Genomic DNA, 19410 nt, shown 5'->3' with positions numbered 1-19410 from the left:
AATGTGCAATGTAGCAGAAAAAGATAAGATGAGAACTGTGATCTGTGTGTGTGATGTGCTTTAACCTGGAAGAAGGCTATCTGGTTTCTTCATTCTTTCGTGGGGGGAGACTTTTTCAGAATGTGGACAGTTAGCCTTGGGGACCAGAGTCACCTCCTCAGATTGTCTTGCACATGGTTTCAAATGGCCAATTTCTTTTTTCCAAATTTATTTATTTATTTTTGGCTGTATTGGGTCTTTGTTGCTGCACGCGGGCTTTCTCTAGTTGCAGCGAGCAGGGGCTACTCTTCGTGGCAGTGCGCGGGCTTCTCATTGCAGTGGCTTCTCTTGTTGTGGAGCACAGGCTCTAGGCGCACGGACTTCAGTAGTTGCAGTACGCGGGCTCAGTAGTTGTGTCCCATGGGCTCAGTAGTTGTGTCCCATGGGCTCAGTAGTTGTGGCTCACGGGCTCTAGAGCCCAGGCTCAGTAGTTGGGGCTCACGGGCTTAGTTGCTCCATGGTACATGTGATCTTCCCAGACCAGGGCTTGAACCTGTGTTCCCTGCATTGGCAGGTGGATTCTTAACAACTGCGCCACCAGGGAAGCCCCTCAAATAGCCAATTTTTTGATCGTCAGTAGACACAGTGGATTCAGCTGGAAGTGTCTCTTCTGCTAGTGCAGAACCACTTTTCCTTCATGTAGTTCTGAAATCCCTTCTGTTTCAAATTTTATAGCCACTGCTGTATTTACTTTTGGCAAAGCGTTACTTTAATAAAAAGTTCACTTATATATTCATTGATTGGTAGAACGACAACAAAAGAGAAAGCAAATCCATTTGTCACAAGCAGTTCCTAGAAAGTCAGTCCACTGTCTTAGCAATTTCTAAATTAGAGCACTGAGACCAAACTTTGTAAAAGTGAATTTCTGCGTAAAAAAGGAAATTTGTTAAAATAAATTTATTCATTTATTTTTGGCTGTGTTGGGTCTTCGTTGCTGCATGCGGGCTTTCTCTAGTTGTTGCGAGCAGAGGCTAATCTTCGTTGTGGTGCGCGGGCTTCTCATTGCAGTGGCTTCTCTTGTTGTGGAGCACGGGCTCTAGATGCACAGGCTTCAGTAGTTGTGGCACGTGGGCTCAGTAGTTGTGGCTCACGGGCTCTAGAGCGCAGGCTCAGTAGTTGTGGCGCACAGGCCTAGTTGCTCCGCGGCATGTGGGATCTTCCCGGACCAGGGCTCAAACCCGTGTCCCCTGCATTAGCAGGCGGATTCTTAAGCACCGAGCCACCAGGGAAGTCCCCTTAAAAAGGAAATCTTGATGCATGCTATAATATGGATGAGCCTGAGATGAAGGGGGTCATGACAGACCACCTCAAAACATGCCACTTTTCCATAGTGATTATTTTCAGCTGAAGGCCATTGAGGAACCTCAGAGACAAGGCCTTTCTGCCCTTCCCATTTATTCCCAAAAGCAAGGTGTGAGTTTCCTGCCTCTCCTATACCGGGATGAGGGGAGTGACCCTAATCACCAGAGACAGAGAGCCAGCGCAGAGAGGAGTCTGTGTAAACAAACCTTACTAAAATAGCCGTTATCACCCAGTAGTGTCCTACCCACATTCCCACAACTTATTGCCCCTAGAAGCCCAAACTCCCTTTCCTTTGTCTGATTCCTTCTCCACATTTTATCATCCTTTGTTAAAATGGTACATAAGCCTCTGAGTCTAACTGCTGCTTTGAGTTTTCACTTCTTTCCCGAAGCCCCCATGCACATGAAAATATTCATATCAGTAACATTTGTATGTCTTTTTCTCCTGTTAATCTGTCTTTTGTCAGTTTAATTCACAGACTCCAGGAACAAATCTAAGAGGGTACAGGAAAAGTGTCTTCCTTGCCTACAAGGACATTATGCTATGTGACATAAGCCAGTCACAAAAGGACAAATACTGTATGATTCTACCTGTATGAGGTCCCTAGAGTAGTCAAATTCATAGAGACGGAAGTAGAATGCTGGTTCCCAGGGGCTGGGGCGGGGAATGGGGAGTTAGTGTTTAATATGGGTGCGAAGTTTCAGTTTGGGGTGATGAAAAAGTTATGGAGATGGGTGGTGGTGATGTTTGCACAACACTGTGAATGTACTTAGGGCTACTGAACTGCACTGTTAAAAATGGTTAAGATGGTACATTTTATGTAATGTGTATTTACATACTTACATTACTGTACCACAGTTTTTAAAAAATGGAATTGCTGTGGCTGGAGTGAACTGCCCTATGGAACTTGGAGCAGTAGCTGAATGCCAGACACCCAAGTCTGCCCTGGGTGCGCATTCAGAAACTCTGGGAGATGATTTCTCACCTTTTCGTGTGGATTTTCCTTTTCCCTGGAGAAGTGGTTATTTCCCGGGGCCTGGGTGCTCCCTACCAGGGAGGGGAAGCGCCTCTTTTCCATCCTCTGTCCCATTCTGATTGATACTGGGTGGAGCTACACACACGGAATGAAGCAACAAGAGTTGACTCCAGGTTTGGGGGGGCAAGCCAGTGACTGGAGGAGGGAGAGGAGTTTACTATAAAGTCCATTCTCGGGAGAAATCCCAGTCAAATGAGTGCCCCCAGGGGGCCTCTGGGTTTTCAGTTTGTGCAGAGTGTTAAAGTAAAATACAGGTAAACACTAAATGCAGGGAAAAGATCCTTACCTTGTGGAACCACTGTCTAGATGGTCCTGTGCCAGTGATGTGTGGTTATTTCAGAGCGATGTTCTACTTGCAGTGCTGGGGAGATGGGAGGAGAAATCAGATGAACAGATAGACGTGAGCCCGTTGCTGTTCCCCTGACAATCTTGCGACGCGCTCACCCAGTCCTGTCCGACAGAACTTTCTGTGATGTTGGAGATATTCACTTTGTTTATTTAATACCATAGTCACTGTGGCTATAAAGCTCATGAAATGTGGATAGTGTGACTGAGGAAGTAGATGTTCAATTTTATTTAACTTTAATCAGTTTACATTTAAACAGCCGCCCCCCCCCCCTTAATGGCTGTCTTCTTGGAAAGCCCAGCGCTGGCTCACCTTCTGGTGTTTGATTCTTGTCCTGTTCACATGACTGTGGACCCTGGGGCTCGACTGGGCTCTGCGAGGACTGAACCTCCTGGGTTCAGCTGGGTTAGACCTGAGGGTCGCTCTGGGGTTGTTATTATGGACACTGGGGGCAAACCTTGTCAAAAGTAGGCCTAGTGTCATTAATTAATTGTTTGATCAATCAGTTACTGATTAACGATTAATACTCAGTTATTTATTAAGCACAATAGGACAGACACTGTGTTGAAATGTGGGGGTGTTGTAGAGAACAGAGCCAACAGGCGTTCGTGCCCTCAAGGGCCCCGCGGTTGGCGGGGAGGATGAACTCTGGATGAGCAAATACAAGTGCGAATCGAAGCAGGTGAGGCGAGGCCTCACCTCCCACCAGTGGGAAGGAGTCTTGGTGGGGGTGACGTCAAATGGATGCACACTTTGTCCCATTCTGTTTTAACAGGGACACTTCGTCATGTGGTCCCTGAGCTCTGATTCAACTCTTCCAGTCCTTTTCTTCCAACTTCCTTCTCATTAGCATCTCCTGGGCCCATCTGGTGCTTGACATGGTGACTGAACTTGTAAAAATGGTGAGCCCTTGTCTCACCCCCCAAAAGGGCTTGAGGGGAGAGTTGGGGAGAGTGGACAGGGCTGTGGGGCAGCTCACTGCCCACCCCCAGGGGTTCCTGAGGCAGCTGATCGGGGCTCCCCCTGGAAAGGATGCTGTTACAAACCTGACCCGAGGCTGGGATGGGGACCAAGGCTGTAGCCCAGTCAGCCCCCGGGCTCCAGCCCCACCGGGCAGTGACTCTGTCCCGTTGGCTGTGGGCCCTTCCTTGGCAACTGCCCCCAGCTGGGTGCAGTTTGCTGATTTAGTAAATGTCCACGGAGCATCTTCCAAACACCCACTGCCCAGGGGCCCTGGGGTGATGCTTGGGCTGCTGCCTGGTTGTTGGCCCCCTGGGTGCCTGGGTCTGGGGCGTGCTTCTCAACTCTGGCTGCACTTGGTGATTACATGGGGAGTTTTTGAAAGGTACAGACACCTGGGTCCCCCCGCCCCAGACCAATGAAATTAGAATTTTGAGGGTAAAGGCCTAGGCATTTTTTTAAGGCCCCCTGGCCAGGATACTGTCCCGCGGATCCAGGGCATGGGGGCAGGCCTGGGAGTCCTACCTGGTGCCTCCCCATCCTCTGGGGGGCTCCCTGGCTGCCCCCGTGGAAGCAGCAGCCCGGTTTCTGCCGGGATATCCCAGTAGGGCTGTGGGGCTGGACACCCCCGCCTCCCACCATCACACCCCCCTGAAATGAGTCCTGGGGACCTGCCGGTGCCTCAGGGATCGTGTTCTTGTGCAGAGATGTGGCTGTGAGCTCAGGTGGCCCCCAGTGGCTTCCAGCTGTCACTGCTTTCACACGCAGGGCTGGAAACTTGGTTGGAGATGCGGTCAACCTGAAGTCCACTGAAACCGGAAACTAGAGCAGTAGGGGTTGGGGTGAGACAGGGGTGGGGGTGAGGAGTAGGGGTGAAGGGTGAGGGGTGGAGGGTGAGAGGTGGGGGTGAGGGGTGGGAGTGAGGGGTAGGGGTGGGGGTGAGACGGAGAGGAAGGAGGGTGCTCCAGGGAGCTTTCCTAAGTTATGCGCTAGCTCCGAAATCATCACTGCCTTCAAGCGAAAAGAATGAAGTGTGTTGGAAAAGCAAGAACTTTCTTGCGCTTGGCTGGGCGGTGAGGGGCTAAGTCCCCCGGGTCGGGTGGGGGGTCGTTCCATGTCCCTCGGCATCGAAGCGCGGGGTTTGGGCCCCTCGGCCTGGCTCAGCCACGGCCAGAAAGGTTTAATGAGGGCTGTCATCTCCCGGCACACGGAGAAAACCCCAGAGCAGACACATTTTCACATTCAATCCTAAATGCTCAGAGGAACCAAGTTTTTCTGAGATTACACATTTTTCCAGCATTATGCTGTGCTTGAGCCTGCAAAACAATGAAGTGGAATTTTTCTTTCTTTTCCTGTAGTTTCTGGGACCACACAGAGGATGCTTTTGGTAGGTGGGGTGCTAGGGGGCTGAGGGCTAGTGTGGACCTGGACCGAATTAAATGCTCAGGCTGCCTTCTTACCCAGCTTGTGGGCCCTTTTGGAACATGTCTGGGTGGGTGCGGTTGCTTCAAATTGAAGGCAGTTGCCAGCGAGACTGGCTGCTTCTGTGTGCTTGGAGGGCCCTGTGGGGTCCAGGCGAGCACACGGCATTAAAGTCCAGTCCTGGCCCTTCCTGATCATTGGAACTGGGAGAAGTCACTTAACCTCTACGAGCCTCCGTTTTCTCATTTTTGAAAAAGGAATAATGTATATAGTGGGGCCTTGATGGGGGACGTGGCGGGAATGAGAGAATGAAGAACCGAGAGGGGAGGTCTTGCACCTGCTTTGCCCCTGACCCCTTGAGCAGCCCTTCTCTTATGTTTTACTTATTGGGCTTTCTCATCAGTTTTCCTTAAAAAGCCTCCCACCCAAGCATCTCAAAATCCGCACACCCAGGCCGCACTGCAGACCGATTAAATCAGAGCCTCTGAGGGTGGGACCCAGGCAAGGGTAGTTTTTCACAGGTCCCTGGTAATTCTAACACACGGCCAAGGTTGAGAACCACTGCCCTACAAGACCAGGTGAGACGGGTCAGTGAAGTGTTGGGACACTCCCGCTGGGGCAGTGCTGTTGGCAGGCCCTCCTGGAATTCCGAAGGGTTGCCTTGCCTGTCCCGGCACGTGAGGTAGTTCCTGGCATGTGAGGTTTTGGGTGTCATGGTTTGGACCCTCAGGGAAGATGCCAGAAGTCCATTACATTTAGCCATTTGTAATTTTCTCAGGAATGTAGCTTTGAACTCTACCTGCCACAAGGCTGGGGCCTGATGGAGTCACTAGGCTGGCACCAGGCCCCCCGATGCCCCCCTGAGCAGCACACAGCAACCCTGAGGACGTGATGCAAAGCCTGTTTCTTTCTGGGAATCGGTCCCAAAAGGGGGCTAGCTGCTCGTGCTGGTGTTGGAAATGAAGAGAAAGTGACGAGGTTCAAGAGAGCTGTCGTTCCCAGTCAGAAAGAGAAGCCGGGGTGACCCAGGAGCCAGCTTGCCTCTGTGCTGTGAGCAGGGAGGGCCCCTGGGGGGGGGGGGTGAGCTCCTGGTTGGTCCCTCTGAGCGCCCAGGGGCTCTGGATTGTCGCTGTCTGTTCTGGGCTGAGGTCCAGCCCTGGCTCTAAAGGACTTTCCAGCTTGTTGCCAGGGTCTCTATGTGATACACAAGTGCACCGTAAATGGGATTTTTGAATGGTTCCAATTCTGCTTCCTTATTTCTGTCATTAGCCATGTGGACCGGGGCATCTTTTTAAAAAGATCTGAACACAAATAGCGTGAGGTGGGTCTCCAGAGGCTCGCTGCTCCCTTTGCTGGTGTTGGGAAAGAGGGTGCTGAGATGAATACACGGGGGGCCATGGGAGGCGAGGGCACCCGGGGTGTTTTTCTAAAACACAAGCCAAATGGCCCTGACTTACCTTGGAAAAACCTCCACAAAGCAGCGAATTGTATAAGTTTGCCGGTGAAATAAAAGCCCAGTTTGTGAACAATGTCCACATCCAATGAGATTCATGGGCCAAGTTTTTCTGAGTTGTCTGTTTCTCCAGCCTTTAGTGGGAGGGGAGCTGGGGGCAGGTGGATGCAAGAGCTGGAGGAAGGAGGGGGCAGGGCTGGACTAGAGGAGACCAGTGATCCCCGCTGGGTCAGCCTGGAGAGCTGGAGCGTCTTCATTCGGGTTCAGCCAGGGGGGCTGGGGGTGTTTGCAACAGCGGCCAGTAAAGAGAGATGCCACCTTTTTCTTCGGCAGTTATCGTGTGAATGTCAGACCCAGATATGTCACCAGGTACAAGACGGTGACACAGTTGGAATGGAGGTGCTGCCCTGGCTTCAGGGGAGGAGACTGCCAAGAAGGTCCCAGAGACCCCGTGAAGACTCCCCGCCCCACACCCGCTCGGCCGAGAAACAGTGTGAAGAAAGCCACAGGTAACTTCTGACTTGGGCTCTGCTTTGCAGGCTGCCACTGCTCCTTCAAACTACAGGATTTATGAGTTACAGTGTGGAGCTTTCCAAGGTCTTCCCAAAACATGCATATATGCCTGCAGTAGACACATGGCACACAAATTTATTTGCAGAAGCAGTAGTGATCGGAAGACAGACTTTTAAAAAGTAAATTGCTTTGTTAGGGCCAACTGGTTGTGAAAGCCAAGGTCTTAGAGCGGGAGATGCTGCTGGTCTCAGGCTTGTGTCGCCTGAGGCACAGACAGAAGAGAGTCAAGTGTAACAAGGTAATGATGCTTGGGTTGTTTTTACTTTAGTTTTCATGTACAAGCTCCCATAAACTTGAAGAAACTAAAATTGTTTCTTTTTCCAAAAAAAAAGGGTAAATAGAATCATTCTTATTCTGTTTGGGGTGAGATATTTGCAAAGCTAAGCCCCAAGTTAGAAGTGTCCAATGAGGCTGTTCTTAAATTTGATTTTGATTTTTTTTTTTTTTTTTTTGTGGTACGCGGGCCTCTCACTGTTGTGGCCTCTCCCATTGCGGAGCACAGGCTCCGGGCGCGCAATCACAGCAGCCATGGCTCACGGGCCCAGCTGCTCCGTGGCATGTGGGATCTTCCCGGACCGGGGCACGAACCCATGTCCCCTGCATCGGCAAGCGGACTCTCAACCACTGCGCCACCAGAGAAGCCCTGATTTTTTTTTAAGTGAAGTAGCACAAACTCAATGAAGAGCTTAGAAAGCAATGATAGTTTTCACCTTGGCTTTTAAGTGTAACATTTAAGAAACTGACTTTTATGGATAAAAAGATTTTGACATTTTATTCTACATCACTTTATCTTTCTTCTTTTTTAAAGTTCAGTGAGAAAAACCTAGATTTTCTTATAAGTTAAATGTTTAAGTCGTCTTTAAATGATTATATTTTCCCATGAGGTGTTCTCCGTTTGTTTTGGGGTATTTTTTTGTCTGCATTGGGTCTTCGTTGCTGTGCATGGGCTTTCTCTAGTTGTGGCGAGCGGGGGCTACTCTTCGTCACGGGGCGCGGGCTTCTCACTGTGGTGGCTTCTCTTGTTGTGGAGCATGGGCTCTATGCGCATGGGCTTCAGTAGCTGCGGCCCACAGGCTCAGTAGTTGTGGCTCATGGGGTCTAGAGCGCAGGCTCAATAGCTGTGGTGCACGGGCTTAGTTGCTTCGCGGCATGTGGGATCTTCCTGGACCAGGGCTTGAGCCTGTGTCCCCTGCATTGGCAGGTGGATTCTTGACCACTTTGCCACCAGGGAAGAGTCCTGTGTTTTCGGTTTTGAAACTAGTGGTGTTTCCCAATATTGTCCATAAAACAGATTTTAAAATAATTTTTATTATAAAAGTAATGCATATCTATTACAGAATGTTTATAGGAAAAATATTTAAGTACACATAATCTCACCACCAAATGACAAGTACTGTTAACATTTTACTATAGAACACTATTCTCTTTTCTACTTGTGTGCATACATTTTGTTAAGGAAAAATTCATTCATTCATCCCACAAATATTTATTGAGCTTCTATATCTGTAGGCTCTATACTAGGTTCTTAGGAAAAGAGAAAATCAAGGCAGACACAGTCCCTGACTTCATGGAAGGCAGACACTAGACATGTAGTGAGGGGGCATGTTGGATCATAGTGGACAGTTTATTTGTTTTGTTTAGTTTTACTTTTTATTTTATAAAAGTTTAAACATACATGTAGTTTAATGAGTTCAGTAGCTTTATAAGGACTATTAGGAAAAGCACTGATTCCCTTTCTCTCCCACTTTCCCTTCTCAGGGGTAATTACTTTAAACTCTTTATTATTATTTTTTTTTTGCGGTACGCGGGCCTCTCACTGCTATGGCCTCTCCCGTGGCGGAGCACAGGCTCCGGACGCGCAGGCTCAGCGGCCATGGCTTACGGGCCCAGCCGCTCCGCGGCATGTGGGATCTTCCCGGACTGGGGCATGAACCCGTGTCCCCTGCATCGGCAGGCGGACTCTCAACCACTGCGCCACCAGGGAAGCCCCTAAACTCTTTAAAAATTAAAGTATAGATTTACAATACTATATTAATTACAGGTGTACAACATAGTGATTCAATATTTTTATAGATTATACTTCATTTAAAGTTATTGCAAAATAATGGCTATATTTCCCTGTGTTGTCCTTGTTTCTTATTTATTTTTTACATAGTTTGTACCTCTTAATCCTCTCCCTCTGTCTTGCCCCTCCCCCCTTCCTTCCCCCCACTGGTAACTACCAGTTTATTCTCTGTATCTGTGAGTTTGTTTCTGTTTTGTTATATACATCTATTTGTTTTATTTTTTAGATTCCACATATAAATGATAACACAGAGAATTTGTCTTTCTTTGTCTGACTTTTCTTTCTCTAAGCATAAAACCCTTCAGATCCACCCATATTGTTGCAAATGGCATTGTTTCATTCTTTTTTATGGCTGAGCAATATCCCACTGTGTATATGTACCACATCTTCTTTATCCATTCATCTATCGATGGACACTTAGGTTGCTTAAAAATATGGAATGCTTCACAAATTTACCTGTCATCCTTGTGCAGGGACCATGCTAATCTTCTTTGTATCGTTCCAATTTTAGTAAATGTGCTGCTGAAGTGAGCACTACTTTAAACTCTTTAGATGGTCTTTTGGAATTTACCTCCACACCCCTTGACTTCTCATTATGGAAGGTGAGGATTTAAGTCCCTTTCATCTAACATGGGGCTCCTATACTGCCATCCTTTCCATTCAGTTATACTGTGTTTTTATCTGTTCAGTATTTATTGGTTACATTGTAGTAGTTATATAATGTTTACAGCTGAGCTCTGTAGTGTACTATGAATATGCTGCCTTTCCTACAGTGTTTTTGGATTTCTCTAGAGTTAATAAGTATGTTTTCCTTTGCTTGGTTTTCTATATTTTTATCCCTATTTCAACCCAGACTCTCCGCTAGTTATCTACATGTCCCCTCGTTATGTTCAGACACATCAGTTTCATCTCCTTGAAGAAATCTCTCCTAGAGCCTTCTCACCTGCCCCACCTGGACTGGTCATCTGCTTGTCCTTGTTCACAGCTGCCACCCTGTGACCTTAACTGACTTCTCTCCCATCCATTCCCTCCTTCCTGTACCCCCTGCTTGCTCTTTCTCAGTTTATTCCCTTGTTTTGGTAGAGCACATCTTTAGTAGTTTCATGAGAGGATTGCATGGGAGGTAAACTTTTTGATATTCTGAAAACATTTTTACTCCAGCTTCAGAATTCTAGGTTGGAAATAATTTTCCTTTAGAATTTTGAAAGCATCACTCAATTTTCTTCTAGTTTCCAAAAAGGAACGCTCCTACACTGTTGGTGGGAATGTAAATTGGTGCGGCCACTATGGAGAACAATATGGAGGTTCCTTAAAAAGCTAAAAATAGAGCTACCATATGATCCAGCAATCACACTTTTGGGCATATATCCAGATAAAACTATAATTTGAAAAGATACATGCACCCCAATGTGCATTGCAGCACTATTTACAATAGCCAAGACATGGAAGCAACCTAAGTGTCCATTGACAGGTGAATGGATAAAGAAGATGTGGTGTGTATATATATAATGGAATATTACTCAGCCATAAAAAGAATGAAATAATGCCATTTGCAGCAACATGGATGGATCTATAGATTATCATACTAAGTGAAGTAAGTCAGAGACAAATATCATATGATATCACTTATATGTGAAATCTAAAAAAAAGGATACAAATGAACTTATTTGAAAAACAGAAAGAGACTCACAGACATAGAAAACAAACTTATGGTTACCAAAGAGGAAAACTGCGGTGGAGGGATAAATTGGGAATTTGGGATTCATATATACACACTACTATATATAAAATAGATAAACAACAAGGACCTACTGTATAGCACATGGAACTATACTCAATATTTTTTAATAACCTATGTGGGAAAAGAACCTGAAAAAGAATATATATACATATATATATATATGTGTGTGTATATATATATATATATATATATATATATATATATATCTGAATCACTTTGCTGTACACCTGAAACTAACACAACATTGTAAATCAACTGTACTTCAATTAAGATTTTTTTTCTTCTGGTTTCCAATGCACTGTGAAAATGCCCCAAACCATTCTGATTCCCAATTTTTTATATGTGACTTGGTTGGGGTTTGTTTTGCTTGTTTTGTTTTTTGCCATTTTAGTGGGATTTCAGAAGAGAAAGAAAGGAAGTGCTTAATCCTCAATCCACTATCATTATAATGAACATACTGTTTTTGGAACTTATTTTTTAACTTCATGAAAAAACATCCATGTCATTAAATATACTACAATATCATCTCATGGCTTCATAGAGTGTGATTGTTTGGACATAATCCTGTACCGTTGGTCACTTAGACTGTTTGCAGTTTTTCATTATTATAGATAGTATTTGAATGAGTATTTTTTCCTGTTAAATTTTTTGATTCATCCTTATTATTTACTAGAATACATTTCTAGAAGTGTAATTGCAGAGTCAAAAGGATTCTGAGTATTTTGAAACATTTGCGAAATTATCCTTCCAAAAAGTTGTAGCAGTTCTTATAGTCACCAGCAGTATATGAAAAAAACACCTGCTTACATCCTGATCCTCCCACGCTTCTCCGGCCCTTTGAAAAAAATTTCCTTTGCTCAGAACAGCATTTCATTTGTACGTGATTCAATGAATTTTATTTCTGGTGTCCTGAGATAGAATACATTTTTCAGTATGGAAAACAAGGTGTTCTTTCTAGTTTTCTCCTTGGGAATTTAGACACCTGAATTCCAGTCTTGGTTTTAACACTATGTTGATTTTAATGAATAATAACTGTTGATATGATCATCTGCAAAAGTTTAGAGGAGGAAAAAACAATGAACATTAAGCTCAAATATCAACAACATTCTAAATTTACTTCCAGTGTTTGTCAGTTTACATTAATACATTTTATTTCATTGTAATCTATGTTGTGTGTGACTTTTTCCACTTTACACGATATCGTCTGTAGGCTTGTCGATGGTATTCTAGTATTCCTTGTATTCTGTGTTCAAGGGCATGGTTTGCTGCTTATTCTCCTAGTGCCTCAGATTTTTTTAAAAAATAAATTTATTTATTTAGTTTTGGCTGCGTTGGGTCTTCGTTGCTGCGTGCGGGCTTTCTCTAGTTGTGGTGAGCGGGGGGCTACTCTTTGTTGCAGTGTGTGGGCTTCTCATTGCGGTAGCTTCTCTTGTTGCAGAGCACGGGCTCTAGGCATGTGAGATTCAGTAGTTGTGGCACACGGGCTCAGCAGTTGTGGCTCGCAGGCTCTGGAGCACAGGCTCAGTAGTTGTGGTACACGGGTTTAGTTGCTCCATGGCATGTGGGATCTTCCCGGACCAGGGCTCGAACCTGTGTTCCCTGCATTGGCAGACAGATTCTTAACCACTGCACTACCAGGGAAGTCCAGTGCCTCAGATTCTGATAACCTGCTTTTTGTTTAATTTATCTCTCTCTCTGTACGTTAGTTTATTTTCATTTTATGACTCATCACAATTATTTTATAATAATTTTTTTCTTTTGGACTGTTTCCTTGCAGGGTACATTTCTTAAAGTAGGATTATCAAAAATTGAATGTCTGGGGCTTCCCTGGTGGCGCAGTGGTTGAGAGTCCGCCTGCCGATGCAGGGGACGCGTGTTCATGCCCTGGTCCGGGAAGATCCTACATGCCGCGGAGCGGCTGGGCCCGTGAGCCATGGCCGCTGGGCCTGCGCGTCCGGAGCCTGTGCTCCGCAGCGGGAGAGGCCACAGCAGTGAGAGGCCCGCGTACCGCAAAAAAAAAAAAAAAAAAAAAAAAAAAATTGAATGTTTGAGGAATTCCTTGGCGGTCCAGTGGTTAGGACTCTGTGCTTCCACTGCACGGGGCACAGGTTGGATCCCTGGTCCCAGAACTAGGATCCAGCAAGCCACGCGGGGCTTGGCCCAAAAAAAATTCAATGTTTGTATTCTTTGACTTAGTGACTCTCACTGCTTAGGGCCATGTAGCTCTGTTGTTGGGAGATGCCAGTAGTCTCTGTTGCTTTATCTCTCATTTGCTGTTAGTTTCCCCAGCTGCATGACAGCACTGAACAATGTCTATGAGAGTCTTTTAGCACAGGGATGCTATTAAAAGTAAGTAAACATTTAGGGGTTGCTTGGAGGATAACTTGTTGCTCGTGTGATATCATACCACCCAACTGCTAATGGGTGGATCTCAAGTGGGTTCTTGTGGTTTTACAGAATGCAGTCAACCCCCGGGGTGTGGGTGCAGTTACTAATGTGGGAATGATGTGTGTTCATATGATAACGCAAATAAAGAATATTTCCCTTCAGGGTGAAAGAGGCCATTGAGTATCTATTATGTGCCATGTAAATATCCTCTTAACAACCCAAGAGGGAAGATAGTACCTCTGCTTCATAGATGAGGGGATTATAGTTCACAGAAGTGAGTTAACCTGCTTGAGGGCAGACTGTAAACAGCAGAGCCCGAATGCCCCTGGAGGTCTATTTTACTTAAAGCCCATAGTCTTTTCTACTCTAGCACAATAATTACCTGCAGTGAGAAGGGAGCTGTAAGTGAATCCCATGAATACCCGGTTTATTGTCTTTGCAGAAACTGGGTAAAGGTAGAGAATGTTAAGTCACGTCCAACTCTTTCTTTGTAACAGACAATGAACCAAGCCGAGTCTCAGAGCCTGAGAAGACTTTGTCACCAACTCCTGCAGCAGAACTAAATCGGACCGTAGGTCCAAAACAGGGGCCCCTAGAACTTCAGGAAAAGAAAATCCAGGTGCTTGAGGAGAAGGTTCTCCGACTCACAAGGACGGTTCTTGATCTCCAGTCTTCCATTGCTGGAGTGAATGAAAACCTCAAACACTCCATTCAGGATGATGCCAGCAAAATGCTGGCATCGTGGCTCAGTAACCTGCACCCCCAGCCGGCGCCTGACAGTGCTGTTGATGGAGAACCAGGAACAGTCCAGCTTCCTGGTGTCCTCGACAATAAGGAATCTGGCATGAAGGACATCAAGTCTGAATTGGCTGAAGTCAGGGATGCTCTGAAGACCAAGAGCAGCAAGCTGGAAGAGCTGGATGGGAAGGTGAAGGGCTACGCAGGGCAGCTCAGACAGCTCCAGGAGGCGGCCCAGGGCCCTACGGTCACCATGACGACCAACGAGCTCTACCAAGCGTATGTGGACAGTCAGATTGATGCCCTGAGAGAGGAGCTCATGGAGGGAATGGACAGGAAGCTGGCGGATCTGAAGAACTCGTGTGAGTATAAGCTCATTGGCCTCCAGCAGCACTGTGATGACTATGGGAGCAGCTACCTGGGAGTGATGGAGCTCATGGGAGAGAAGGAAGCCAACCTGAGAAAAGAAATCAGTGACCTTCGAGCCCGGGTCCAAGACCCTCCAACCAGGGCAAATTGCTGTGACGGTGCCGAGAATGGTGACTTTGGGCAACAGATCAAGGTGTTAGACCAGAAAATTGAAAGAGTTGCTGAAGCGACCAGAATGCTGAATGGACGACTAGACAATGAGTTTGACCGCCTCGTAGTTCCAGAGCCAGATGTGGACTTTGATGCCAGATGGAATGAACTGGATGCAAGGATCAACGTGACAGAGAAGAACGCGGAGGAACACTGCTTTTACATTGAAGAAACCCTCCGGGGGACCATCAGTGGGGAGGTAGATGACTTGAAGCAGCTTCTTGATCAGAAAATACAGTCTCTGGAGGAGCGGCTGGGGGGCGCTCTCCTGGCGACGGCCAATGGCTCGGAGGCAGAACTTGCTCCCCCAGCGTCAGCCCCGCCTGGTGGGTCGGGGGCTGGAAACGGACAGGTCATGGTGGAGTTAAACCACCTGAAGGACAAAGTGCAAGTGGTGGAGGATATGTGCCTACAGAACTTCCAGGGAGAGCCTCGTGGGAGAGAAGATACTTTGCGAAACAGAGACCACCCTTCAGCAGGTGACACTTGGAGCCTTTTGAAATCTCTGAATGACACAATGCATAGGCAGTTTCAAGAAACTGAGCGTAGCATCCAGAGACTTCAACAGGATTTTAGTTTTCTTTCTTCTCAACCACACCACACAGAAGACCACGTGAGTCATCTTCCTCATGGGCTGAGCAGTGGTAGAGAAGGTGAACAGGCTGCCGGACGCTGGTCTCCTAAGGGGCGTGGGACCCTCCCGTCTCCCCCGGCCGCCTCGGTGCTTTGCTGCAACCAGCTGCAGGAGAGGTGGCGGCGGCTGCAGGGCCAGGTCCTCGCCGAGCTGGACACTTGCAAGGAGAAGACACACGGGGTCCAGAGGGGGGTCTCCGTGGTGGAGGACAGGGTGTCTCATATGGAGAAAACCTGCAGCAAACTGGACTCCATCTCAGGAAGTCTTCAGAAAATCAAAGAAGGGCTCAACAAGCATGTCAGCAGCCTCTGGAGTTGTGTCAGGCAGATGAACGGGACGCTCCAGGCACATTCCAGAGACATCTCTGGCCTGAAGAATTCAGTCCAGCAGTTCTATAGCCATGTTTTCCAGATTTCTACTGACTTGCAAGATCTGATCAGATTTCAACCATCGGCAAGTAAGTGGACCTTTACAATTCCATTTCTTATAATTGTTTGCAACACGTATTATGCTAGATTTTGGATGGTTTGTGGAACTAGCTACATCACTGCTAACCAAAGTGTGCTTCATAGATGGGGGCCAGCTTGTGAATCGTTTGGTGCTGGGTAAAATTAAGGCAAATACCAACAGTGAGAGAAAGTATTTAGAAACTTTTAACATAATTTGACATCACCGTAGCATTCAAGCACATGATCTGTGCATTTTGCAAATTATCAGCCGACAACAAATTGAAAATACAAAAGGAAAACTGGTCCTTCCCCACAGGTAGGTGGTAGAAGGTTGATCTGTACTATCATGTCTGTGAGCTTAGAGTCAGGGTCAGATTGTGGCATAACAGCTTGGGGCAGTGGATACATCGTCTTGTTTTCTACTCAGGGAGTCTCCTGGGTGTGTGTCCATTCACCTCTGTGTGAGCGTCACTTTTGTTTGCTGGTGTCATTATAATCTCTGTCATTATCATGACAGAGCTTCCCCTTTGAGCATCCTCTTGTTCCCTAAAATCTAGGGCCTACATGATGGCAGGTAGAACGCGTTGTATTCCTTTCCAAAGACAGAGACAGGACCGTGGACAAAAGCATTTTAGGGGCAGAAACTGTTTAAAGCCCCATAGTGTCCAGAACAAGGACTCTCATAAGTTGTGCTTAGGGCAATGCTGGCTGCACATGACACACTCGACAAATGTTTGTTGAATGAATGAATGAACTGAATGAATGAATGGTCCCTTAATAGTATTGAGTGATATATTCAAGTTAATTTCTGTTATTTGGGGGTTCAGCACATCATCCCTGAAGGATAGAGCATCCCTTGTACCTGGATTCAGTAGCCTCAGTACTGAGCCAGCCTTTTCTAATGGACGCGGGAGGGATGAGCCGGGAGCTCACATTTATTGAGCGCTTTTCATTTGAATCAGCACTGGCCTAGTGCCCTCAGGGATGTGTTCCAAGGTCGCACAGCTGGCAAGTGGTGGAGGTGGGGTGAGGACCCCCGGCGCTGTCCTCCAGGCCTGCACACATCTCCCCTATGTCTCCCAGAGATGAACGCACACTTACTGGGTCCAGGAGGACTTGGGGAGGGCCCGAAAGGACCCCACTTCCTGACCAGTGCTGTCTTCTTTGTTGGCCTTTATCACCTTTCCACCTTGCTCAGCTCCAGGTGACGAAGGCCCTTAACTGTTGATGCAAGTTCCTGGCCTGGTGTGAGCTTGTAGAATTTTAGGATCGGGTCCCAGCTGAGACTTACAGCCTGAGAAGGGGAGGCTGGAGCCGGGGAAGAAGAGGAGGCCTGGCCTGGCCGGGGAGAGCCCGGGCCTGGCCCCCAGGAGGCGGGAGGGTCCCAGGTGGTGGGTGGGAAGTGCTTTGAACCTTTCCAGAGGTAAGGAGTTTGTAGATAAGGAAGTACCCAGGCAGTCGGATAGTTATAACCCTCCTCCTCCCCTCCCCCCAGACCCACGCACCTCCCCTATCTCTGGAATGTTGGGCAAAGGTCACACAGGACTATGTGTGTATTCATAGAATGATTGTCCCTCATGGTGACAGTTCTGTCTGGGCTGTGCTTTATAACAACAGATTGAACCAGATATTTCCAGTTGATTTGCAGCTCCCAGGCAGCTGGGAAGCTGTGTTAACTCCTTCACGCTTGGCTGTGAAAGCAGGGGTCGTGGGTGAGTGCCTTTAAAGAGAATGTGGCTTCCAAAAGAGGATCCTTTTGGAATGAACTCATTGTTGTGAGTGTAGAAAGCATGGATTTCCAAGAATTTCATTGATTGAAAAGAGACAAGCAGGCAGAGTCTATCCATCCTTGCAGTGCATCCAGGTCTAGGAGAACCTGAGCATGAGAGGTCTGTGGGTGAATCTGGAGTTCAGGTCACATGGACCAGTTAAGAGTCAACAGTACAGGGGCCTCCCTGGTGGCGCAGTGGTTAAGAATCCGCCTGCCAGTGCAGGGGACACGGGTTCAAGCCCCAGTCCAGGAAGATCCCAAATGCTGCGCCACAACTACTGAGCCTGTGCTCTAGAGCCTGAGAGCCATAACTACTGAAGCCCGCGCGCCTAGAGCCCATGCTCCGCAGCAAGAGAAGCCACCGCAATGAGAAGCCCGTGCACTGCAACGAAGAAAGAGTCAACAGTACATTTATTGAGCACCTACTATGTGCAGGGCTCTGTGAGGGGTGCAGAGGTGAGTAGCATGACCCTCACCCTCCAGGCGTTTTCAGTCACGGGGGTAACGACATGCACCGGTCTGCAGAGAGGATGAATGAGGTGGTGTGTCAAGGCCCAGTGAGTGGTCTGCAGAGAGGATGAATGAGGTGGTGTGTCAAGGCCCAGTGAGTGGTGTCAGGGTTTATCCTTTTAGTTCATTGGATCTTACTGAACCCGTACTTTGTGGGAGTAATGAGCTATGTCTGTGGAGTATGTGGATGTGTGACAGTGTGTGTGACAGTGACATTCTTAGGGGAAACAGGCAGACAGAGATGGTCACGGGCACAGGCACATGGCCACTGTGGACGTCAGGGAGGGCTTCTCAGAGGAGGGAGCCTCCAAGGATGAGGAGGTTGAGAGTTCAGAGGCTGGTGGGGTGAAGGGTGAAGTGGAGTGATGAGAGAAGCTTCTGGAAGCAGGCGTTACTGGAGCTCATACTGAGGGGTGGGTAGGGTTCAGCAAAGCAGGATGGGAGGACATACCTGCTGAGGAGTTGTGTGAATGGGCCCGTTATTTACTGCTATGTGACAGCCTACCCCAAATCTTGGTGGCTTAAAGCAACAAAGCTGTATCATTTTCCATTTTTCTGCGGGGCAGGAAACTGGCTTGGCAGTTCTGCTCCATTTGGTGTCAGCGTGAGTCACTCACTCAGCTGCAGTCAGGGGGCTGGTGGGCCCGGCTGGGCTGGGAGGTCCAGGCAGACGGGTCATGTGTCCGGTGCCTCAGGGGTCCCTCCACACGGCCATCCTCTGTCTCTTCGTGTGGCTGACTTGGGCCTCCTCACAGCAGGTGGTCTCGGATAGTCAGACTTATCACATGGTGAAAGCGGAAGCCTCTTCCAGGCGAGGCCCGGAGCTGGCGTGGTGTCCCTTCTGCCACATTCCATTGGTCAAGGCAAGGTGATGCGGCTGGTGGGCGTCAGGACAGAGGAAATATTAGTGATAGTCGTCATCTCTCCCACTGCGAGCCAAGGTCCAGAGCTGAGAAAGCAGGATGTAGCCACAAGAAGCCACATTGCTGGGCCAGGGACTCACACTCTGCTGTTTCTACTGCCCTGTTCACAGACCCCATTCTTTTCTTTAGAAGCACCCGGAGGGGGCGGAACTACCCATGAGGCAGCCGGGGGAGCAGAAGGGGCTTCAGCGGACGCTCAGATAGATCCGAGCCTCTTTGTTACCTGCCACTCCCTGCATCGTTGGTGCAGATGTTCTTCCCTGGGGTTTAAAAGAGATTCTTGAGATTTTTTTAAAATTAATTTTTATTGGAGTCGAGTTGATTTACAATGTTGTGTTAGTTACTGCTGTGCAGCAAAGTGAATCCGTTATACATATCCACATATCCACTCTTTTTTAGATTCTTTTCCATATAGGTCATTACAGAGTATTGAATAGAATTCCCTGTGCTACACAGTAGGTTCTTATTACTTATCTATTTT

The 19410-nt window shown here is 47.6% G+C and overlaps 1 protein-coding gene across 3 annotated transcripts in view; it reads left to right on the top strand.

Annotated features, from left to right (window-relative positions):
- EMILIN2 (elastin microfibril interfacer 2) overlaps positions 1–19410 on the top strand; it is a gene marked incomplete at its 5' end in the record, with an annotated part of 51060 nt that overhangs the window by 16019 nt on the left and 15631 nt on the right. For all 3 annotated transcript variants that reach the window (XM_079717003.1, XM_079717002.1, XM_079717001.1), the window contains 2 exons: positions 6892–7067; positions 13823–15733. In XM_079717003.1, the coding sequence (XP_079573129.1) occupies positions 6892–7067; positions 13823–15733 (2087 nt within the window). The remainder of the gene's footprint in view (positions 1–6891; positions 7068–13822; positions 15734–19410) is intronic.

The sequence above is a fragment of the Hyperoodon ampullatus genome (genome assembly GCF_949752795.1).
Source record: "Hyperoodon ampullatus genome assembly, chromosome: 13".
Lineage (NCBI taxonomy): Eukaryota > Metazoa > Chordata > Mammalia > Artiodactyla > Ziphiidae > Hyperoodon > Hyperoodon ampullatus.
Note: the sequence above shows the minus strand (reverse complement) of the source record. Positions and strands in the feature narration are given on the sequence as shown.